A 25,267-nucleotide genomic window follows, 5' to 3' on the forward strand; every position below is an offset into this window, starting at 1 on the left:
TATGGTTTCATAAATAGTGCTATCACTAACATTTTTAAAAAGTGAAGGAAAGAGCTCATATGTGCTGGTAGAAATTCAGTGTATTTTATAGAACACTGCTATTCCTGATATAGCCTACGGGATGTGACTTTTCATAAAAACCTAATGAATTTCTAGATTTGTCAGCTGTTTCCAAACAGATGCACTCTGCTAATCTAATGGAAACATTTTGAGCCCAGATCCCAAATATCAATAGCTTTTAGTATTGCAAATTAGTTTGTCTATTGGGTAAATTGGGCTGTGTGGTTCTTGATAAAAAGTAGCAAGTAATTTTGTATGGATGTTTTATGTTTAACTGCCTTGCCAGGGTTTGATGCTCATATTTTTCCTTGCAGAGTTTTAAGTTGAATGTAGACAGTCATTGTGCTCTCAAGGAAGCTGTGGAGGAGGAAGGACACCAACTTCTCGAGCTTATTGCATCTCACAAAGCAGGTAAATCCTCCTGAAATATTGCAAGCCTTTATGTCTCCAGACTATTAAGAATGAAGAAGCATTGCTGTAAATTACTGCATATATTCACTTCCTTATGTATTATTAATATTTACATTATCAGATTGACCTTCAAGATTTATAAATGTTTCATATACTGCATACAATGCTGTGATACTTATAAGATGAAATACTGCCTCCAAATGGTCTGTTCATTTTATTTTGGGCTTGCTGTTCGCCCGAGTTTCAATTGAAATCACATTCCTGAAAACTTCACATTGACATGCTTTTTGATGTAGGTGCTCTGGAAATAACGTTAAGATAATGAATGAGAATTGTGCAAATAGTTATAATGCATATGCATTAGGGTACTTATAGATATCATTACAGATATAAGGCAGGCAGTCCAGATATATCCGATTATTTCCCTGCCAATTCGCACACATGAACATTTTGCATGTTTTCTGCTGGTCATTGCATTAGCAGAATTTTGGCCTTAAACCAACTCTTACCCGGTATTAATGTATTTATGAAGAACAGATTATAAATAAAAAATAGTTTTGTCATTTGGTTATACTTATCCTGGTAGTAAAAGGCCATAAGACAGGATGAATTATAATTTGACTCTTGCTTTGAGCTTACTACAGCTAAATAAGGAAAGAGCAACATTAATCGGACATGCTAATGCTAAAGACTGCTGTCTTATTCTGGCCCATTTACTATATTGCTCATTGCATTAACTTTGCCTATTTCTGTACATCTTTCTGATCATTATAAGGTCTCCACACAGATACACAAAAGGGCCTTTTACTTGGAATGTGAAGCTTTCATGTTAGTCATTTTTGCACATTGTGATTTTTGTTTGACATGCATTTTTTTTAAGCCAGTATACTGAAGCTAAGTCGATTCCCAACCATGCATCTATGTTATGTGGTTATCCCATTTTTGGTCCTTATGCCTTGTGTGAAGGTAAAAATCCCTGGCCCCTCTCCTCAGGGACAAAGGCTTATATGGCAGGTGATGGTAATCGTCGTTTAAAATTATGTTTACTATTTGGGATATTCATCTAATTTATTGGATAAAAGACAATACTGGGTAAAAATGCAGTCCAGTCTGTAACTTGTATTTTCCCCTCATTTTGGAGAAGGGCTGAAGGACATGCTGCGGATGATTGCAAGCCAGTGGAAGGAGCTGCAGAGGCAAATCAAACGACAACACAGCTGGATTCTCAGGGCTCTGGATACCATCAAAGCTGAGATTCTGGCTACTGATGTGTCTGTGGAGGGCGAGGAAGGGACTGGAAGCCCCAAGGTAAGTGGCTTGAAGTTTGCCTGATTTCCTCTCATTTCTGCCTTCTTTTGAACTAGGCACCACTGAAGTTTTCTTTCTACCCCTAAGGCTTTTTGTTTCTACTGGGTAAACTTTATATATCTATTTCTATCTCTCTCTCTTTCTATATATATACATATGTGTGTGCGTCTATCTACATATCTATATGTCTATATATATCTATACATCTATATCTATGTCTCTCTCTCTCTCTCTAGAGAGACATAGAAAGATAAAATGAAATGGCTTAGTTTAAAACAATAATAATAATAATAACAAAAAGGCTACAACTTTCAAGTTTTCCAGGAAGAGGTCTTTTTGTCAAAAGTGCAAAGTAGGAGGGGGACGATACTTTAAAGGTAGGAGAAAGGGGGACATAAAACATTTAGTAAACAAAACATAAAGCATCTTTAACATGAATAATCAGAATGGTTTTAAATTGTTTTTTTGCAACTATAAATCACTATAATCAGTGCAATCACTCAGCTCTGACATCCATTAGCCGCTTGGTTACAGCAAATTAACAAAGAAGAGAGAAAGTGATTCATTATCTCATTCCTGTTAATGACTATCAGATGCATTGCCTAATTAGGGGATGGTCATTGTAGTGGGAAGAAGGTCATATGCTTTGCTACAAATCTTTTTGCTCTGAGTGTAAGTTCTCCATAATGGTGCATGCACCGAATACAACAAGTACTTTAAAAATGCGTATTGACATGTTTTGGTTATCTATTTTAGATTTACAAAATAACCCATAAAGCATAAGCAATTAAACTTTAAGTGTATTTTTTAATACAGTGCACTGCTGTTCTGAAGGTATCTTTGACCTCATGATGTGGAAAATAATTTTATTAATTCGGTATTTTCTCGTGGTCTCTCTTTCTTTTGTATTTATTCTCTTCTGAAAGTAAATGCAGAAAACCAGTCTCATAATAGACTCAGCCTTGAAACACATTGCTGTGTGGGGGAAAACAGATTTAAGAGTTCATGGTTTCTATTCCAGGCATGGACAAAGTAATTAAATCATCATCAAGTCACATTTATTCAGCATCCATGTGGATTGGCATTGTGCTAAATGTATACAGAGCAAGTTAAACCCTTTACCTTCGTAGACTTACATTCTTAAGTGCAGGCAGAGGAGAAACCCCACCTGCCCAGCAATGGTGAGACCATGCAGCCAGTGAAGAGCTCAGAAGATTTATGACTTTGGTACCTCAAATAACAACATTTAACTTATTTGTTGGAAACATAGAATGGAATGATGAGCTCTGTTCCACTTAAAGAAAGCTCCTTGGAGGAGGTCACATTTCAGGAAATACTCGAAGGAAGGAAGAGCAGTGGCTTGGCACAGGAGTGCACATTTTAGGAAGTGACGTGATGAAAGGATCAAAGCTGGAACTAATAATATGGAAGGGAGAATGTATTCATCAGATTTCTCAGGGCAGAAGTAGGCCCTTTCAAGGAACAGACTGCAGGGACAAGTTGAAGGGACTAATGCTTTGGCTGGGGTGGAGGTGGGGTGATGATGAGAAAAAACACAGCTCTAAAGTCTGTTGTGTCCTATTTATTTATACTGATTATTTACTTTTAAAAAGCTATCTGCATACCAGATGTGGTTCTATGGCACCTCTGTGGATTCTTTCATTTAATTCTCACAACAAATTTATAGGTTAGTCCCATATGATCCCCAGTGGAGAGAATGGAGGCACAGAGAAATTAAGTAACTTGCCTAAGGTCACACAGGTATAAGTAGTAGAACTCAGATTTGAATTTGATTGGCCCCAGAGCCTATGTAGGTTGCCACATAGAGTACTGCCTCTCAACTGGCACTGCTTAGGGCCAGGGATGGTGGTGATGAACATTTAGTTTCAGTGCCTGTGTCACACATGGATCTTGTGGTGAAATGGGGAGACAGGCTTAATCTAATAATCATGCCTCTATAGATGGTGATGTGCTATGAAAGAAAAGAGAGCAGCTAGAGGTTGGGCTGGGAGAAGTGATTTAGATCAGGGGCATCAAGGAGGGCTTCTTGTAGGGGGCAAAATTCTATGACTAGGCCCATGTAGTTGGAGAGAGAGACAGAAGGGTTTGAGGGAACCATAAGCCATTGGGTGGCCTCTGATAGCACAGGGGAGGGTTTTGTAGTAAGGAGGGAAATGACATCCTTGATTTGCAGCATAAAAAGCTGTTCCTGGCTGTAGTATGGAACATGGGTGGGTGGGTTGGGTAAATGGGAGTTAGGGTGGCGAGGTACCAAAGAGGAACTGCAGAGATGGCTCAATCACCTAAATTAATAAAAGACTGGGCTAAAAATGGATAGTAGCTCTCTTCACCAGACCCAATGTGAATTTGACTTTGAAACCAGCTCATTTTGTAGGGGAGTATATTGAGTGGGAATAAAGAAGATAACCCAAGAAAGAGAAAATATTATCAAAGGACAGGCAGTGTCAGCATTTCTCAAAAAGAGGAGCACTTGTCCAGGCCCAACCTTGAGAGATCAGAACCTCCTGGCTGGGGCCCCATAATCTGCATTCCACAAGCTCCCAGAGAACCACATTGTCCTGTAGGCTCCAATAAGGCCCTTTTCCTGCAAGGGCTACAGGATTCTCATATGACCAGGATCCTCAGACAAGGTGGAAGAAAATCTATCGCTTTGTTGCTTATAATAACAAACAACTGATATCAATCAAAATGTTTAAAACAGGGACCAATTAATTAAATCATGTTACATCTTATCCTAATGCAAGGTTATAGAGTCATTTAAAATAATGTTTTAGAAGAGAATTTTGAAACTTTGGGTAAGTCCTATAATATACAATTGTGGGTTGTTTTTTTTAAGATTTTATTTATTTATTCATGAGAGACACACAGAGAGAAAGAGGCAGAGATACAGGCAGAGGGAGAAGCAAGCTCCATGCAGGGAGCCCGATGTGGGACCCGATCCCAGAATTCCAGGATCATGCCCTGAGCCGAAGGCAGACACTTAACCATGCTACCCAGGCGTCCCTGCGATTGTGTTCTTTAAAATACTTAAATAATGTAAATAGTTGTGCATTTTTAAATATCTTTCTAAATCTCTACAATGAGTAAAAATTATTTTAATCAGAAAAATAAAGAAGGTATACAAAATACAAGAATTAAGAAGTGATTTAAATGGTAAAATAGGTGGTGATTATCTGTGAGGACTTGAGATATAAATTTAAAGGTCAGGAGGAAGAATAAATATATCTGGTTCTCCATGATTTGAGTGCCTCACTTCTAAAGAAACAATGACAAAAACTTCTCTGTTTCAATCATCCCCAAAGTAAAAGTGTCTTCCTTGAGTCCCATCAGTTTACAAAAAACAGGCTAAGTGGTTTCCGTTAGTACTATTTCTATTCCAAGCATTCTGTGTCACGCTGTGTGCACAGTGTCGTACATCTACGAGCAGCTCCTGGAGGGACTTGTGTAGGTTTTGGCAGCCGTGGAAGCTGAGGGAGGTGCAGAGTTTGACTCTGACCTAGTAGAGCCAGCAAAACCCCAGGCCTCCTACCTCTCAACTAGTTCTCTCTTGCCCCTTCTGGCCTGAATTTTCTCTGGACAAATGAACTTCTCTGTAGGCAAGAAAGTGAAATCAACTTAAGACAAAGGTAATAGATTTCTAATTTAAGCTTAGGAAACTACAGAAAAATCAGTATGATTATTCTTTTTATCTGTTTAATATCCGTGAACTGCCTCCCTTAGTCTGTGCGGCAAACACAAAGAATATTTGGGAAAGCTCAGACTCAGAGGGACATCAGACTGCCTGGGTTCAACTCCAGGCTCTCCCTAGCTGTGTGTCCTTGGGAAAGCGACATCACTTCTCTGTGTCTTAGGTTCCTCATTTGTAAAATGAAGCAGTGATAATATCCTCTGCAAAAAGGTTGTGATACAGATGAAAGAGTTGACATAACTGAAGCACTGAAAACAGTGCCTGGCATGTGGGAAATCCTAGATAAGGGTCAGTGGACAAGTTTTCATTTCTGATAGTGGAGAGAGTAAACAATTATAATAGAATCTGGGATATATTCTACTAAAGATAGGTATACAGCACTCTGAGTTCACAGAGAAGGAAGTAATGAGCTTATTTGGGAGTATCAAAAGAAAGATTAAGAGGGGAGTTGATGTTTAAAATGAGGGGTGGAAAGGATGTTTGTCAGCATGAAACATGTGCAGAGATCTTGTGGTGTAAAAACGTGTGGTTCGGCTGGAACATGGGATCTTATTGTGGATGAGAATTAGGCTGGCTTGCAGGTCTGCACCAAGGCTCACAATGTGGATGAAAAAATAACCCTTAATGATCAGTGATTTGAGCAGTAATTCTTCATATATCTGTTATTGACACAATCCAAACCAGAGTGAGAACTCTGTACAGACTACATCTACTATGTACTGTTTAAAAAGAAAATTTTCTTGCCGTATTGCATGACATAGAGCAAGCTTAAATAGGTTACTCTAAAGTTGTCTAAGACTAAAAGCTTGGATTTGACTTGTTATCTATCATGTCAGTTCTCTTTCCATGACGTGACCTTGCTTAGGTCACGTACAAATTGTGCCATGAAATGCATCTCCAAGCATAGCAGTTATGATCATCTATTTCATCTTAGACCTAAAAGAGAACTAAAATTAAAACATAATAATAAAAAAAAACTCCAGAATTCATCTCAAGTTTACTTCAGAAGCTACTGGGAACTTGAGAAGCATAATAGAAAATCTAAAGAATATATCTAGGGGGTATTTTTCTTTTTTACCTTGTTTGAGAGACTGCAGAAAAGGACTTGGTCTTAGAAATCTTGTAAAGAAGGAGGATAGGAGGAAATTCAAAGACTCTGGGAAACTTCTCCCCCAGGACTCGACAGCATACCTTATTTGTTGTATTTCATTTTTTAAAAAAGTGTTTTCCCAGGACTGCGAGATCTTTTATACATGGAAATAGAGAACAGAATTCACCAGTTCTAGAAATAGAGCTTCAGCACTCACTTCCAAGAATTGAATATATGCTTGTAATTATGTATTTTATTTTAAGATAGATTGGTTAAAGTTTATCAGCTAAAACTAGGCTTTCAGTATGTTAAATTTTTGAATGGTGTATAGCTGCAAGGATTTCAAAACATTGAACACCCAACACCTAAGAAAGGCTGCATTCCTTTTTTTTTTTTCCTCTTTTGACCTTTTGAGGCAAAAAACAAAAATCCTGAAAGCAAGAAAGCATTCTTGCTAGTATTTTGCACATTGCCTCCTTTAAGATATTCTTATTTTCTGCTTCTTTGCCTTTCACCTATTCAGCCATCATTATAGTTGTCTTAGAATCGGGCCCAGTGTGTCCCTAATGTGACATCTCAAACTTTGCATCACTGTAATCACACAGCAGTTCCTTTGTACTCTTTAAAGAAACAGATAAGTTTATCAGGGCGCTTTGGTGGCTCAGTCGGTTTAGCATCCAACTTTTGATTTTGGCTCAGATCGAGATCTCAGGGTTGTGAGAGGGGGGCCCCTGCATCAGGCTCTGTGCTCAGCAGGGAGTCTGCTTGAGATTTTCTCCTTCACCGCCTCCCCCCATGCTTGCTCTCTATCTTTTTCTCTGTCAAATAAATAAATCTTTTTTTTTAATAGACAAGTTTCCAGAACAAAAATATTTGAAGATTTTATTGTAAATTCAGAAAACTTTACAGCTACTAGAAGGGTGACCTAGCCTGGGTTCCATTGAATATCTTCATTTCCTTAGTGAATGGAGACAGAAGGTTGGGTGCTTTGAACTCCAGGGTTGTGCTTATTTATCTGCTTTCTTTGAAGTTCTTAGATTGACATCTTAGATTGTCATCCCTTTGGAAATGGATATCAGACTATGAAGGTCATCCATGTTATTGCTCACCAATAGCACTTAGAGTAAGCTTAAGAACACTTCTTAAATAAGTTTGCTCAGCCCTACAAATGACAGTTTTAGATAGTGGTAAAGAAGGGATGTATGTGTGGCTTCTGACTTGGTTATGTTGCCAACACAACCTGGACTTTGTTCAGATATCTAGGGAGAACAAGTCCAACATTAATACACATTTTTTTGTGTGTTTATCAGACACTGGAGTGTTAACCTAGTATTATGTTAATAAATTATGGTAACTTTCTTTATCTGAAGTGGAGAGAAAGCAGCTGATTTGGAGAGTACCTTTGTATGATATTTTCCCTGTATTTTATAGTGTCTCTTGGGTAATATTGCAGCTGGATATTATTATCGTGGAATGGAATTTGATTTTGATGCTTCCAAAGTATTGCCTTTATATTCTTTCCTTTTCCGGCTCAAAAGCTGATGTAGGTAACATGTTTTTAAATATAAGATCTTTAGAAACAGCATTCAAGTAATGAATTTATATGTTGCTAGTCCCATATACACTGACACATACATGTAGAATTACTTGAGATACTTTGCTGTCTTCCTCATGGAAAAAGGAGCACAGCTATATGTGTCGAAAGGAATTAGATATGATATAATAAGATTAAATTGTGCCTAAAGTGGTAGAGAGAAAGACAATAGGCAAAGGCCTGGCCATTATTTATTGAGTGCTGACAGAGAGCTTTGCCCAGTGCTGGGCCAGACGTGAGGGAAGACATGCACAGTGGTCTTATCATCTCGGTGTAAGCACACAGTGTAACATCTTGTCTAATGTAAATTGGGCTATCTCAGATCTAGAATAATAGATCACCTAAGATTCAGATCATCTTAATTAGGATGTTGGCAGATTGAAATGGAATGTGGTTCTTGATGCAAGCAAATGAGTAGTAAATGCATTACCAATTCCACCTCTTTCACACAGAGTTCTTCCTATAAGCCAGTATCTGATCCAGTTTCTTTTCTGCTGAACTATATAAACATAGTCCTGATATGCAGTACCTAGGGAGAGCCCTTTCTTCTACTGTGGATTCTTCAGTAGTGCTTTTTTTGTTATCAGAAGGGCAACTTTTCTTCAAAAGTGTTTTTGAAAGACAGAAACAAAAGTGAGTTATTTCTTTGAAGATCAGTTGTAGTTACTAAATTTATGATAGAATCCAATAAAAGATAGTTCCTCTAATCTCCTTGAGGCACTTAAATTTGCATATTATCAGATGTATGGGTGGATCCAAGATGAGGAATTTCTTTAAATGATCTGCTACTCTAATGAGGTGACTGAATTTTTTATCAATTTGAGATTGATAAAAATATATTCTAGGTCAAAGGACAGGTAATGGGCATCCCTAGCATGGTCTATATGATATGTGAGCCCACAGCTTATCTTAATTTTTTTATACTTATGTTTCCATTGTCGGTGGTGGCCTTGAAGGTAGAAGAGTTTGGCTCAGCAAAAATCTGGGAATGAAATTCTTTGGTGTCTCTAACCAACACAGAGAAATGTCATTGATGGGAGAAGGTAGTCTATTTTCTTTTTCGTATTTAGCCAAACAGTGCCTAATCTCAGAATCTATAATACCTAGAGTTGCAAAGATGTGTGGTATTGTATACAGAGCTGCATTCAGTGGAAAGCAGCCCTCTTTTATTGGCAGAACTCACATTCTATTGTAACTCAGCGTGATCTATTTTAAAGATAATATATAGTAAATACATTAAGAGGGACTTTTTGGTACATAGTGGAGGTCAACATTTCAAAAACAAAAAGCAAAAACCAAAAATTGCCAACCATAAGTATTTAAGCATAAAACGGAAGGAAAGATACAGAATTGTTTCCCAAAACACTGACGTTAATAGGTCAATTCTTTGAAGGTGTGAAACAATTACCTCAGTGTACGATTTACCCTTTTTCCCCCGGAATGTGTTGTTTCTGGCAGGGGAGCAGTCTGAGCTGAGGAGAGCCCTGCTAACGGGATTACTCTGCTTTGGTTCTTGTGTTTATTGAGTCACCTAGGACTTCTTATAAAACAGCAGCTTCCAAATGTACACACACCTGCACTTGACACCCTGAATACTCCAAACGTTTGTTTAACCGTTCTCACACCCAGAGTATCTCTCCCACCCAGTGAGGTCTGAGATATCCACATCCTGCTTTTTTCCTTCTCCTTGGAAGTCAGCTGCAATCTAGCCATTTGTGTGCTGCTGATGTTAAGAGAGATGGAGATCTTTTCTCAGTGTAACCCAGTATTCTTTGCCACCAGGACTCACAGAACATTCTTAGTCTTACCTCCCACTGCGCCTAAATGAGGGTTAATGTTTCTCAGGAAACGTTAACTAGATTGGAGGTCCTGCTGGGCCAGAGCCCAGGGAGCCGTCTCAGTGCAGTTTCGAAGACATTTTGCACTGGGTTGGGGTGGTGCCTTCCTGTCTTTATGCTTGGCCTGTGGAGGCCAACACTTGTTTCGCATTGCCCCCTGCAGGGCAGAGCAAGGCCATGGATCTTGCTGAGTAACGGTAGGGAAAAAAGAAAGCCTAGAGCAGGAGACCAAGACAAAGAAAAAGAGAGGGTAGGAGAAAGAAGGTACAGAGAGAAAGATAAAAGAAGGAAGTAGTGTCCAGTAAATGTAGTTGAAGCTAACTGCCCAAGTCCGTTTCTTGGACATTTATGGTTTTACATCTCTGTCTCTGTCTCTCTCTCTCTTTCTGTCTTTCTCTAGATCTGGAAATCAAAGTCAGAAAAGCTTTCTGCACTTTTGACATCTTAGGCATTATTGTGTAACCATTTGTGTTTGTGTGTGTGTATATAACACCCTGCTAATGGGTTAGCACTTAGAGTGGGCTCACTATGCTCTGGGTTTGGGACAAGCCTTTTCCCCGGATGGCCTCATTTATTTTTCCCAACAGAACTAGCAGTTGTAACTCCTATAATCATTTTCACTTTACTGATGTAAGAACTTAGGCTCCAAACATATATAAGATACTCAGTCTTATTCAATCTTTTTTAAAACCTTACATGACAGGGTAAAGGCCAAACACCTTATCCTGTCATTTGACTCTACCTGCTTAGTGAAGATTCATGTCACTGTTTCATTTCATCAATCTTCTAGTTAATTCACCATCTTCCAAATGCAGTTTCCTCTTTCTTTTCTTTTTTCCCTTTTGCCCAGGGTTTTTCCAGTTCTCTATATCTATACTGCTCTTATTCATCCTTAAAATCAATAAATATTGAATATGTAACTACACTGTGATGTCATAGCTCTGGGCAGGACACTACCTCTCCTTGCTCCCTGCTCGTTCAGTGGAGACAGATTTGCACATATGTAATTCTAAATTAATGCAGGCTGTATGATAAATCCTATAATAGGGCATGTAAGAGACAGGGAATTTGGAGGATGGGACATGATCTCAATCTGATGAGTCTAGGAAGGCTCCCCCCACCCCTAAGAGAAAATGGATTTTGTTGAGCCCCTAATATTCTGATAAATTATTGGTAGGAAGATATTAAAGGGACAGCATTCCAGGCAGAGGAATGGCCCAAGTATGGAAAAGAGAATGTATGAGGGACAACTAGAGAATGGTGAACAATGAATAGTTTAGCTCTTTCAAGCATAGTGTGTCTAATTTATGAGAAGGAATGAGGACATAGTGGGAAATAAATTCTGTATAATGGAGAACTTTGAATATCAGCTGAAGAGTTTGTATTTTACTAGTATGCCATGAGTGTTTTTAATGATTGGATTTAGCCATAGAAAACAGATGGCAAAAGTAGGATGAGAGAGGAAGGACCGAATTAGGAATCTAGTACAATAACTAAAGGCAGCTGAAGTAAAAGCAGTGGCTATGATAATATAAAGAAAAAATAGAAGTGATATTATAGAAGAAGAAATATCAGAATTTGGCATCTGGAGAATGGGGAAGTGCTGTAGGAAAAGTTAATAGTGACCCAAAGGAACTGAGCATGAGCAGTTAGGAAAATCATGTTAGCATTTACGGATGTTGGGCACATTTTGATAAGGAGCAGTTTTGAAAGCTAAGTATAATGACTTGGTATCCAATTAAGAGTATCTGGGTATATAACTGGGGCACAGATATTTTGTAACCTCTGCAGGTGATTCCAAAGTACATAACAGTTTGAAAACAGTAATTTAGAAATAGTTTTGAAGCCTGAAAATCATCTATGTGGTATTGTGCAATATTCAGTCAAAAATACAAGTCCGAAGCTTGGAGAGGGGGTCAATGCTAAGGATACAACTTTGGCAGTCAAAATAGAAATAATAGCTTTGGAAGTTGATAGTGACAAGAAAGGACTATTGTATGAGAATAAAGGAGAAATATGATAGAACCTTGAAGAATGTCTGGAGTAACTGAGAACAAGGATGCCATATTAAAACTGGGGATTGAGTGGAAATCTATGTGCTCAAAGTGAAACTCCCAGAATGCCGGCAGCCAGGGGAGAGTCAGGATGTAGGTCAAAGGAACTTTTCGTAGAATAAGGGTGACACTGGCATGTCTATAGGCCAAAGAAAGAATGAATTAAAAGGGGACAGTTGAAGAAGATAGTTTAAGACAGGAAAGAAGGTGAATTGGCACAATGATTCAGATGAGGGAGAAGAAGTGAGTCCAGTGGAGCTGTGAGTTTCAGGAAGAGAGGATGTTATCCTCTGAGATAAGAGAGAAAGAGGAATGTTGGGTGGTAAATAAGAGTATTGAGGGAAGGAGGCCAAAGGATTTAGGCAAATTCAGTGTGATTAGACAATGAGACAATTATTTGACCAGAGGGAGGGTTTAGGATGAGGGGCAACTGGAGAACAAGACTGGGATTTAAATCCTACCCTCTCAATAGAGATTTCCTATAATTTTCTAGTCCTAAGTGATTACTACCCCTCTAAACTGTATTGCATTTACTATCTGTACCACATGTTTGGTGATTAATCACATGCAGCCTTGTGACACCATTTCCATTGTTGTCTTGAACTTCCATTTATATCTTTTATAGTTAACTTTTAAAGTGATTATACTCCATGACTACAAACCCCTCGGGGCAGTGTTTATATCCTAAACCTCTTTGTTCTACACACTTTAAACATTATTTGAGCTAAAAAGATACTTTATTCTTAATTGGTTGATGTAGAATATTCTTATTAAAGCCAAGGACAGAATTACACTTTATTTTCTCATCTTTCATGATACTTTATCTTAGCTGTATAAATAATGACACAATTCTATCTTATCACCTTTACATTTTTTCCCTACAATTCTCTCCCATTTCCTTTGCCTCTTGCTTTTTATTATGGATAAAAAATCTTTAGAAGAGCCATCTCACCATAAAATAGCTAGTAATTTATGCAATAAAAAAGAAATAATATATGATTTTATTATTATTTGTGTACTTTCTTGATTCAGGCCTAGTTTATTGTCTTAATAGGTTAAGTTTTTTTTTTTTTTAAATCTACTTAAACAGACTTGCTGAAAGAATATACTCTGAGTTGCTTCTTGAAAAGGATTAAAAATGTCTAATGTAACTTACCAGCTGACCAGCACACTGGTTGATGAAATTTGTAGTCTTTGCTCTAAAGCTCTCTAACAAGATTAGGTGAGATTGAACCTGAGAAGGTAAAGGTCTCCAAATTGACATAAACTGAAAGGGCAGAACTGGATCATGCCACTATTTGAATCGCTAACAAAGTCTAATCTCTGACATATTATATTTGGTGCACTATAATCTGTGTACATACACATGCTTCTAGTAAATGATGAATGAGGTTTAGCTAACATAATATAGTTTATACTCTTCTGGACCTTTGTAGGAAATACAGGGTTGAGGAGCCCTGCATTGTAAAATGACCTGGATCACTTCTCTGGAACAGTCTCCATAAAACACAGACTCATGCATTTTTCCAAACCAGCTTGGTCAGATTTATTTTCCTGCTGTCATTCATTTGATGCCTCTTCTGGCTTTCATTAGATAGATGGGGGAAATACTGAATTTCACTAGATAGTTCCATCTGGCTAAAACCAGTTAAGTAATTTCTGATGGGAATTGTTGGTCTAGTTGTGAGACTAGAAAGAAATTAATATATATGAACGTCAGTACTTATTTGAACCTTCTAAAGTTCATCCATAATTTGAGGGCTATGCATTTTGAATTATGAGGAATTTTGAAAAACTCCCCTTTGTCTCAGCCCTTTTCTCTTTTTCAGAACCTCATGCCCAAAGCTTTTCTTTCTTTCTTAGCTGAAAGTAAATGAATAACCACATGTTGTAAACTCATGATTCCAATGCTAAGGAGGCTCAATTGTATCTGTAATATTGACTATCGTAGGATGCCAACCACTTAATGTGTTGGGAATTTTCCCATTATTCAAGACTTTGGAGATTCCAGAACTTGACCTGCTGTATACTTAACAAGTGTCTTAAACTCACTTCCCCTACTTACGCTATTGTTTCCTCACTTTACAAACTCTTTGAAGAGAGAGGTATATATTTATTTATAAAATGGCAACTTTCTGGGCCTACTACAACTTATCATTAATGAAGTTCTTTTTTTTTTTTTTTAAAGATTTTATTTATTTATTCATGAGAGACGCAGAGAGAGTGAGGCAGAGACATAGGCAGAGGGAGGAGAAGCAGGCTCCATGCAGGGAGCCTGATGTGGGACTCAATCCTGGCACTCTGGGATCACGCCCTGAGCCAAATGCAAACGCTCAACCACTGAGCCACCCAGGTGTCCCAATTAATGCAGTTCTTATGTCATGATGCTTTTTTTCTCTCAAGTAAATTAAAGTAGTATGAGTCAATGGAAAAAAAATGTATTTTTTCAAAATTATTATTAAATAGTGTTACTATTAATTTTTGTTGTGTTTTAGAGTGAAATGAAATCATCTCATTTCCTGATAGGTGAGAAATTTGTAACTAACTTCGGTAACTATTACCATTAATCAGTACTTGCAAGTTTTCCCCAATCCTCTTTTTTTTTTTTTTTTTTTTGGTTGAAGGCTAAGAATTATTAACGGTGTAGTATAGGACAGAGAGAACAGCAATGTGAATAAAAACATCATGGCATAAAGGTAAATTTGATGCTCCGAATGGTTTCCTTCCTTTGTAATTACTTTTGTATTTTCTCCAATTGTATCATAGTTTTCACTTGTATTTCTGCTCCAGACCTTTGACAAATAGCATCTTCTGTTGTTATCTGCAGATTCTTTTAGTGTCAGTTGTATACAAAAAGCTTAATGACTATTCTCTTTTGGCTAATATGCAAAAGAGGAATCAGGTAACAGAGTTTGAAGATAAGATCTCTTTGGAAATCCTGCATCTTAAGCAGATGTTGTCTCATAGTAGATTCTTTCAATGAATGCCTTAAAATAGAAACTCTTGTTGTGCATACTTTTCCTAGACAATCAATAGTTCTCTTTCTTCCCATAAGTGATAAAAATTGGATATTGGGAAGTATAGGCACACTTTGCCTCTAGGAGGGAAATGGGTTGGGGATAATTCACTATTGACATAATCATCAACAGCAGCATCAAGCAATGCTTATTAGGCTTCATTTGCAGGCATGGGGACTGCCTACCCAATAGCCATTACCCCACTAATTCTGTACTGTGTGGTTCTGGGAGGTGGACTGTATTCCCCAGCCCAGGCAGTGACTCATGGTCCCTCAGACAACCATCAGGACTCCCTTCCATGTTACTGATTGGTTTCGGCACAGCCAACTAATGCACTTCTGACTGGAGATGAAGAAAAGTCTCTGCAGGGCTTTCAGAAAAGCTTTTTTTTCTTCTTGTAGAAAGAGATGAACAAGAAGAAAAGATTCCCTTTCAAACTCTGGATGTTTTCAAAAGGACGTGAGGCTGAACTGCTGTAGCCATTTTGTCGCTTTATGAATAGAGCTAGGTTGAAGTCAAGGTTTATATGCCCAAGATGACAAAGGAGAAAGATGGGTTTCTTTGAAAATATTACTGAATAGCTGAATTGACTTACCCTGGAGCCATGCTCCTTCAGCATTTTTGACAATTTCCTTGTTTCCTTAGGCTTCTTCTGTTAGAAGAGTTGGAATTTTCTCTTATTTATTTAAATGCATTAAATACATGCATTTTAAGCAACAAATTCACTGTTTTAATGAAGTGTTATCAGCTGCTGAGTATTTTACCCTTTGAATCTTTCTCTATTACTGTTCAAAATTCTTTTACTTGTTTTAGTCCTCACTGCTAAACCATCATCCGCCTTTTTAAACCTCTTCTCAACTCATTGCTACATGGTACCTTTGGCCACAGGTGTTTGATTGAAATTATCCTTATCAGTGTTCACTCATGACCTCTTAGTTACCAAATCAAATAGTCGAGTCTCAGCTCTGTAGTCTGTAAATAAGGCATGTGATCTTGATTGGTGGTTTTAATTTAAAAAGTATTAGCCAATTAATTTATTTCAAACTGAATCTTACTCATAATCCCAACATGTAAAACAAACCAAGTGTTAAAATAAATAAAATAAAATAAAATAAAATAAAAGAAAGTAAAATATGCTTTTAACACACACATGCACACACACACACACAGAAAACCAAAGTGGAATTTCTTGATTGACTCAGGACTCTAAGGCTTTTCACCCCTGCTTATTGCCACCTGAAGTTTCTCTAGCCCTCCCTGCTCCCAACCTCTGCACAACTCAGAGTTCACAGAGGACCTGATTCTAAGACTAGATTCCAAATTGACCTTGTTGGTGTCTGTCTCGCCTCTTTTCCATTTGCACTGTAATTCTTCCACCTAGAATGCTTTGGTGGTTTTCTATTGCCTACCTATAAAATTCCTTCCTTCCTAACTTTGTCCCTGTGAGTCTCCTTTGTTTTCATTTGCTACAGCCACATGTCCTTTTTTTCTCTGCTCTTCTCATTCTACTCCTCAGATTCTGTCCATCTGCACCTATTACATCCTTTTCATTCCCATCCCAGGACCTACCTGAGTCAGAGTGACTGCCAATTTCCTGAAAGTGCCTATAGCATTTGTACCTCAGTTGTAGCACTTAGCACATTCATCTTTGGATTTTGCATTAAAGATATTCCTCACGCTGTATGCTCTCTGAAGGTGGGGAACTATTTTTTGTTCATTGTTCTGAACACTGAAGTGTTCAGCATATGCCCCTCAAAGACTACTCTCAAAAAATGCTTGTTGATGAACAAAAAATTTGCAACAGAATTCAAAATCCTTATAATATGTGGTAATTCTTTAGGCTACTTATTTCTGTTGGTCCTTTAGATATGTATCATTTTTGTAAATTGATCTATACTCTGAAGTTTTGTAGATTCAATTAATTTAATTGATAAAATGGAATCTAAGCTGCTTATATAAAACTAAGGTGAAATATCTTTTTAATGCAAAATTTTTTATAGCTTTGCATTTCACAATTAAAAAAAAAGAAGAAAAAAAGAAAAAAAAAGAAAAAAAAAAAAAAGAAAAGAAAAAGAAAGCCACCTACTATGCCCATACTTGAAAATTTGCCTTTTTTGACATTTTACGCGGGGTTATTTGAGTTAGTTAGCTCACTGATATCCTGGGCTTACAAGTTGTGAATTAATGAAAAGTGTGGCAGCTGTACAATACTATAATTTTCAAACACTTAATTTTAATTTAAGTAATTGCTTTTGAGCTCTCAGGAAGGACAACCAAATGTGCAATTTCAATAAAGTATACCTCTTTTTTTTCTTTATTTTCCTGTTTCCCATAATCACTATAAGATTATTGTATATTAGTAGAATGTACTTGACAATTCCATTAAGTTTAATAAAAATTATGAAAGTCATTGAAGGAAAGTATATACCACTGTACAACTATTTAGTTTTTACTATTTCATTTTAGCTACTTAGTGGTTCATAATTTTATTAATATCTTAAAATAGTTCTGATGAAAAGAAAAAGGTATGTTGATTTGGTAAAGTTAATATTCCAAACAAACTGTAATAAGAATATATCTCATAATATAGTAGTGATAGCATAATGACTGATATGCTTTGGAGGAGAAAAAAAACCAAATACACTAGGAAGTTTTTTCCAAGACTGAAGTTATTGATAATTTTCATTGTTGGAAAGGAACTGACTTTGGGACTGGAAATAATGATAGGGGCAATGAGATATATTTCAGAATCAGATCACTGAGAGCTTGAGCTAAGTCCCTATATCCATAAACAATAGGCAAATAGAAGGTGCCATCCCCAGGGATTATCAGGTCGGAGAATCCTTTTCCTGCACCTGCAAACAAGGAATGATATTTATGAAGGTATTGTCAGAGTTGAAAGGTTGGCTAATTAATTCATACATGATTGCTAAGAAGATCAGAGATATTTCATACATAAACTCCTATTGTTGTCACCAGGGTAGGCATCTGACTCCCTGCTCTCATGCGTGGTGAGATGGGGGGCTGGACCCATGGTCCGGGGTTAAAGTGAGGAACTTTGAGTGAAACATTGCAACATGGAATGAAGGAGAATCACAGCATCCAGGGCGAAGGTGGGCATGAGAACCAAAAGCACAGCTGGAAGCAAGGATTCAGCGCACAACTGGAGGCAGAGGGGATGGATATGAAAAGGAAAGCAGGAAGTTGAACCTAGAAGGAGCCACTTTGAGGCAATAGTACTCAGAGCCATATGCTTTACAACACGGGGACCCCAGGTGGTAGTGGTAGGAGCTGTTAAGGTGCCAGAAAAACCAGCAGAGGCCATGTCTTCCACACAGCCTATCCTGTGATACCTGGGATTCCTGTTCCCCTTCAGTGCAAAAATACTTGTGCTATAGACCCCACAGATTCAGTGTGTGACATCTTCATACTTTTTGAACTCTAGCATTATGCCCTAAGGTGACTAGCTTCTGAAATATAAAAGATACAGGATCTGACCTCCTTAATTATAATATTAATGTTTGTTATTGTTATTGCAAAGTATTATGATACCTTGTCAAGGATCTTTGAGGTTAAGATTTTATTAACATGTATCTAGAGGTCTAAAGTAAATTGCTTCTATGACTCTGTGTTCATTTTTTATTTTTGGTAGGTCTACTAGGCATAGGGCAACACTTGAAACATGCTAGTTAGCTGGTGCTTTAACACTAATTTGGCTGCTGATCCCTTTCTAGTTCCCACATTCTCCCATTCTTTGCCCATTAATTCTATAAGACCCAGTTTAAATCAGAGAAAGGAAAATGGGCTGCTATAATGAATATAGTCAGGGAAAGGCTCTGGCTCTTAAAGCCTTGCCCACAGGAGCCTCAGTGAATTTCTCTCTGCAAAGTATTTGATGCTTGCTGCTTAACTGCCAGCAATACCTGTGTGGGATCAGTCCCTAGGGATAATAGAACTATGGCTCCAGTCCCAGACAGAGAAGACTCCAAAGAGGGTAAGCTAAGGAAGCTTTTTCCAAGTAGCTTTACCTATTTCAGCATATATGGCCCGGTCTTTAAACTCCCAGCTCTCATCAAGCGGGATTTCCTAGTATTTTCCATATCTTGGTCTCCTAACGAGCCCTGAGCACTAAGTGGGCTCCACTGTCTCTCTGCATCCGACTGCCCCAACTGTGTTAATCATCATCTGCTCACAGAAGCATGGAAACCCTGGGAGATTAGTGTTTGGCAGAGTCAGTAAATTGGTTGGTTTGTGCAAAAGTTTGGGAGAAGAGAATAGAGTGGCAAAGTGAGTTAATAGCGGCAACAGGAGGAAAAGTGGTGGTGAAAATGCAGAGGGACGGCTTCCTACCTAATTGTATTGTGATTCTGAATAAAGAGATCTTTGTTAAGTATAAGTTAAGTTTAGTTATTTTCAGTGCTAGTGGGAAGCTATTTATCTAGTGTGAATGAAAAGCGAGCCTGGGTTTACGAGTCCAAGGCCCCACATGATTGTGGGAGGGCATTGGAAGATACTTGTGGTATTAGGTGGCTATAAATGACGACAGAACACGGGACTAATAGGACAGACGAAAATATGCTGTTCAAGAAAAATAGTCTGCCTTTCATAAAACACATGACAGTCCTGCATCCTGCATCTGCCATGATATAATGACCCTATTAACACAAAAGAAATGGAAAATAAGGAGTCAGCATGGTTGTTACCTAAGCCCGTCATAACATTTTAAATTGCTTAAAGTTGCAATCTCCTAAAAAGAAATTACGGTTGTTGAGTGGCCCTTTTGGCTACTTGGCAAGATCTGTAATTCAAATGGTTTAGGAATTAATTCTTACAGAATTTTGTCTCAGCTTTTCTATGTAAGAGGGTCACAGCATTTTTTATATCACAGAAAAATATGAGGTGACTAAGGCCAGAAAAAAACAGGCAGGGAAAGAGAAGAAAACATACCTCTTTCCCTGTTTCATAAAACTGTAGAGTGCTAAGTAAGACAAACAACCTTATAATTAGAAACAAAATTATGAGAAGTTATTTTTATTCAAAAAATCACATTAATGGCTTTGTCTGCAGCACAGTTATTACCAATTGCCATTAACTTGTTGACACAAACAAGCTTAAAATTTACTTCATATTCTGTAGTCCTAATAATTTTTTGAAAAAGTGTGGCATTCAAATGATGTAATTAAAACAAGTACAATAATAAACATATATTTATGAAGGGTTGTATATGTATTTGTTGTAAGTTGAACAGATAGTTTCTAGTGGTTTTGTGAGTCATACAGTGAATAATTAAAATAAATTTAAATTCAAATATTAACATTTCAATTTCCAGTTTGGTGAACATAAGCAAATTATTATAAGTTTGTTTTCAATTCCTGCAAAGCATATTAAAATTAACTTTTCCTCCATTTAAGTAATGTGTATAACTAAACTTCCTTCCTACTGTGAAACGGTTTCATTTATTGCTATTTGTAAACTGCCTAGGATAGATGCAGAGTGGATTGGGCTCGAAACTCCTTGAACAGTTTCTTTTGAAATAACACTACATACGTTAAGCTCAATTACACATCCAAACAGCCACAGCTCACTTTTGGTAATTTATTCATTGATTTAACATAGTACCCAGAAGAGCCATGCCTGCTGTCATTTTTGTAATATATTATGTTTTAAATATACTCATGCTCACCCATGCACACCATTAAGGTGTGCATAAACCTGTGTTTTTCTCTCTTGACAGCTATAAATGTTTGTTATTATTACACAAAACATATGTTCATGTTGTTTTTGTCTAAATTATTCTATCTGGGGCTATAAAGTTTTAATGTTATTAGTTGCCCTTAGAATTTTAATGTTTCACTGCTGTAACCTTCTTAGGATTTCTGTGCAATTAAATAGAAACTATTTCACTGCAGCCTGGAAGAACAATATATTTTATACAAATAATAAAAAAAAAAACCTTCCTGTTCAATTTTCTTTCAGTGTAGTAAAAATGTTTGCCTGACAGTTTTTCTTTTTGGTCTGTAGAAGCCTCACCTGTGGTCATACCTGAGCACCAGCTGCATGTGGGACATTGCTCTTCCTGCTTCTGGCATCTGCTGGAAAGACATGAGTTAAGCACCATTTCAACCATTTTGGCCAAAAGGAGGCTTTTTTACCAGCCCTTCAGGGGTCATTCCAGGTGCTATTTAGTTGACAGCACTTGGGCTTGGCTTTGGTCTGATATGTACAGAGACCAACAGGGACTAACTGGGAAGCCCATTATAATGCCAAATATATGTCTAATTTGGTTTGTTTTCCCAGCTTAGGTCAAGGATGATTGGTCAAGAATGTTTTTATTTCCACATCAGTGGAACACCAACATTTGGGTGCTTTTCTCTTAGGTCTCATCTCCTTTCTACACCCACTTACTTGGTCTAGGTCTTATCATTCCAGCCAGAGAGGGCCAAGACTAATCTTGAAATCTGATTTCCCACAGATAGACTCAGGGAGTTGCACATAATTTGTATTTTACAGATGAGGTCCTGAGGGCATCCTGATTTGTCTATAACCCTGTAGTTAATGTTGGCAGTGCCCACCCCCACCCTGAGTCTTCAGTATTCAGGCACAGTGCTGAAACTGAATAATGTCACTGGCTTTAAATTGACTCTCAGCTTCAATTTTGCCTCTGAATACTGATCACTCTACTTCCATCATCATCCTCCTAAAATACATGTTGGGTCACATAAAGCTCCAGCTCAAAAGCCTTGCCACAGATAAATCTGAATTCCTTTAAAAGGTACTCCAAATTTTCCTTGATCCAGCATCAAATCACTTCTCTGGACTCACAGACCCTATGTTCTGTCACCTTGACCCCACTTCTCCAATGCCACACTCAACCACAGGTCCAAGCCTGTTCCTTGGGCTGGGTGCTCTTCTCTGCTTTTTACCCATCCTAACTGCATTTCTTCTGAATCCTTCTCAAGTATTACTTCACCCATTAGGGTTGTCCTAATTCTCCTTCAGTCAAAATCAATCACATCTGTTATATTCCTTTAGCATGTTGTGTCTCTGTGAAGCAACAGATATTTCTCATATATTTCCTTCTGTCTTACTGTTATTCACTAGATTCTAAACTCTGTGAGGACAATAACTAGACCTCCTTCATCTTTGCTTTTGTACCCAATATCTGTCCCCAATACTCAATACCTGTACCCAATACAGTATTTCAGTATTTAGTACATACTGTTTTATTGGTGATCTTTCTTTCTTTTCTTTTTTTTCTTTTCTTTTCTTTTCTTTTCTTTTTTTTCTTTTCTTCTTCTCCTCCTCCTCCTCCTCCCCTTCCTCCTCCTCTTCCTTCTTCTTCTTCTTCTTGTAATCTTGAAAGGATTGGGAATCACTGAACCTTTAGGCTGATATCAATTGAAGTTTTATTCAGTCTCCCTGCCTTTGTTCAGGGCTTATGGACATGTATATAGACCTAAAGTCTAACAGGCTTATAGAAAAAGAGATTATATGACTCCTCAGAGCAACATATTATGTTAGTGGAAAAATCATTGTGAACAAATTCTTTTGTTTACATCTGAAAGTACCATCAAATGTTCAGTTCCTCTTGTCTGTCCTCTGAGGAATTGAAGACTATCTGTCTTCATTCTCTGGATGATGTCCTACTGCAATAAAAACTCAATGTGAAAATCAGAGAAATAAAATAAATGAACTTTGAACTAGGAATATCTCACATATCGGTACTGTTTTCCTTCTCTTTGCAACCCAGTTTCACTTGTAAGAAAATTAGTTATTTATTCATCAGTATTTGATGTTATATTGTTTTTCTAGATTATCACATTGAGTTGCCACAAAAAATGGAATTACTTTCTATCAACTGGATTTGTTCTTAATTAAAATATAAAGTTTCAGAGCAGGGTAAGTTTAATTTTTTCCTTAAATAGTGCTCTAAAGATACATTATGAAATGAGAATGTCTCAATGTTTTCAGGAACTGAGCCTAATAGGATGTTATTTTAACAGAAAAGTGGGTTAGTGTCTCTTTGCTTTCTTCTCTGGCCCTACCCCCAGTCAATGGCAGTCTCCAGGAAAGGGAAAACAGGAAATGAAGTTCTTAAAGGATTTGTGGAAGTCTCTCCTTTAAAATCATCCTTTTGGACTTCTTTTTGTCTCCCATATTTTCCAGTTTAGCACCATATGCAAAGTCCAGTTGGAAAGAGACTTAGAAAGCCACATTTAACTTCTTTTTTAAGCATTCTTTTTTTTTGCCCCTCTCTTTGTCTTTAGAGTGGTCTTAAATGGTGGAGATTAAGGTCTTTAGCAGCGGTCATTACACATGAACAGTAGACTTCCCCTATACCATTTTAATTACATTTAAAGTTTTTCACAATTATATGATAAACCTCTGCAGGGCTAAGGGTGGGAGGAGTGGATGTGGAGCTGGAGCAGCTTTCTCTTTTAGAAACAGAAAAACTTGTAATGGAAAACTGCAATATTTGTGGAAGAATGGAGATGGCTGAGAATGGTAAGTCAAGGTGCTTGGTTACACAATAATCTCCCATTGAGTGCTCATTACTGCTAAATAATTGTGCTACGAAAAGGTGTCTCAGTTAGGAAAGGGTCAAGGAGGTCAGTTATCCGGTGGTAATGACCATAGGGGTCATTAGAGGGTATTAATGCTATTAAGAATAGAACTTTAACTTTTTATTGAAGTTTTTATTTAAATGATATTAACTTCAATTCAACTTTTAATTGAGGTGCAACCATCCAAATTCTACAGCTAGGCACCAAGAAGTAATGAACATAAAATTACATGTTCTTCTGATAGGTTGATGGTTCTTTATTAGAATTTCAAGGGCCTCCACAGAGCTGTTATTAGACACAAACTGCTCTGAAGTCTTCTATTAGAATTAAGGCTGGGTGAATGATTCCCGGAAAGAATTTCACCATGGACCACTGCAAGGGAAAAAACTGAGGGAATAATAAAGGGAAGTTTTTTGGTTTTTTGCCTTTTTTTTTTTTTTTCCAAGTTGAAAGGGTTCATTTATATGGCTAGGTTTGGGGACATACGTCAGGCCCTTAAAACACAGTATATATCTCACTTCTTTACTCTTTTCCTTTCTTCTTTTTTCCCCCTTGGTGTCCAAATAAATGGGGGAAAAAATAGAAAAAGTTTCCCCCAAAAAAGGAGGCTGTTTTTTTTTTTTTTTCCTCCTTTCTCAATTGTAAGGAAGCTCATCTCTTGATAATTACACACATCTGGTTCTTTCAGGGTAGCTGTACCTGTGAGAAGTCAGAATAAAATAAACAATTTATTAAAATATAAGTTGCGCCACACAAAAAGGAGAACTAATGCCAGATTTTTGCCATCCATGATTTGTAAATAAGTTATTTTCTAAATAAAAACATCCAACCACCTGCAGTTCAGATCTCATAAAGTGGGAGGGATGTGCAATTTGGGAGGGAGTCTTCTATTACTCCTTCTCTAGGAACAAAGGGGAGATAAAGCAATTTCAAGGTTCATAATTTTACCTCTCCGAGCCAAGAAGGAAGAAGCTATGGGTAGTGAACAATTTCATAAACAAAATTGTCAATACCTAAAACCCTTTGTTTCATTGTACTTTGTGAAAATTTGGTGTTAAGTTGGTTGGCTGCCATTTTACAGCAAAGAAATTTGCTGAAGAAATTGATAATGGCCTTTTTTTCCTTTGGAAAAATATTTAAACTACTTTGCATTTTTGGTAGATAGCCAGCGTTTTGTCATTTAGACATGTCACATTACTATGAAAACACCATGCATCATAACACAGCCTAAATATGTGATTTGCTGAAGTGCTAGTTTCTGAAAAAATTAAAAAAGGAAAAAAAGAGAGAGAAAGATATGAAAAAAGACAGGCACAGATTTTTTTTCAAAATGAAAGCCATTCAGCATTTTTCCCCAGTAGAAGAATGCTCTTAAGCTAGCCCCACATCTCTGGATTTCTAGATATAAGTGGGATTTTTCTATAAATGTATGGACAATCCTAAACTTTGTTCCTAATCAAAGTACATATGTGTAAGTTTATGACATGTTTTAGTGAGCTAGTTGCATGTAAGCATTCACTGATTAGGAAGCTATAAAGATTAGACCTTGGATTTTTAAACACAACTGAACTTCTTCAGTGCTTTGAGATTATGTCTTTGGTGAGTATAACAATACTTTGCCA

General features: G+C 37.3%; 1 protein-coding gene across 5 annotated transcripts in view; it reads left to right on the top strand.

Annotated features, from left to right (window-relative positions):
- AKAP6 (A-kinase anchoring protein 6) overlaps positions 1-25,267 on the top strand; it is a 539,834-nt gene that overhangs the window by 317,375 nt on the left and 197,192 nt on the right. For all 5 annotated transcript variants that reach the window (XM_025443999.3, XM_049113620.1, XM_049113619.1 and 2 more), the window contains 2 exons: positions 375-471; positions 1,616-1,779. In XM_025443999.3, coding sequence (XP_025299784.1) covers positions 375-471; positions 1,616-1,779 — 261 coding nt within the window. The remainder of the gene's footprint in view (positions 1-374; positions 472-1,615; positions 1,780-25,267) is intronic.

The sequence above is a fragment of the Canis lupus genome, chromosome 8 (assembly GCF_003254725.2).
Source record: "Canis lupus dingo isolate Sandy chromosome 8, ASM325472v2, whole genome shotgun sequence".
NCBI classification, from domain to species: Eukaryota; Metazoa; Chordata; class Mammalia; order Carnivora; family Canidae; genus Canis; species Canis lupus.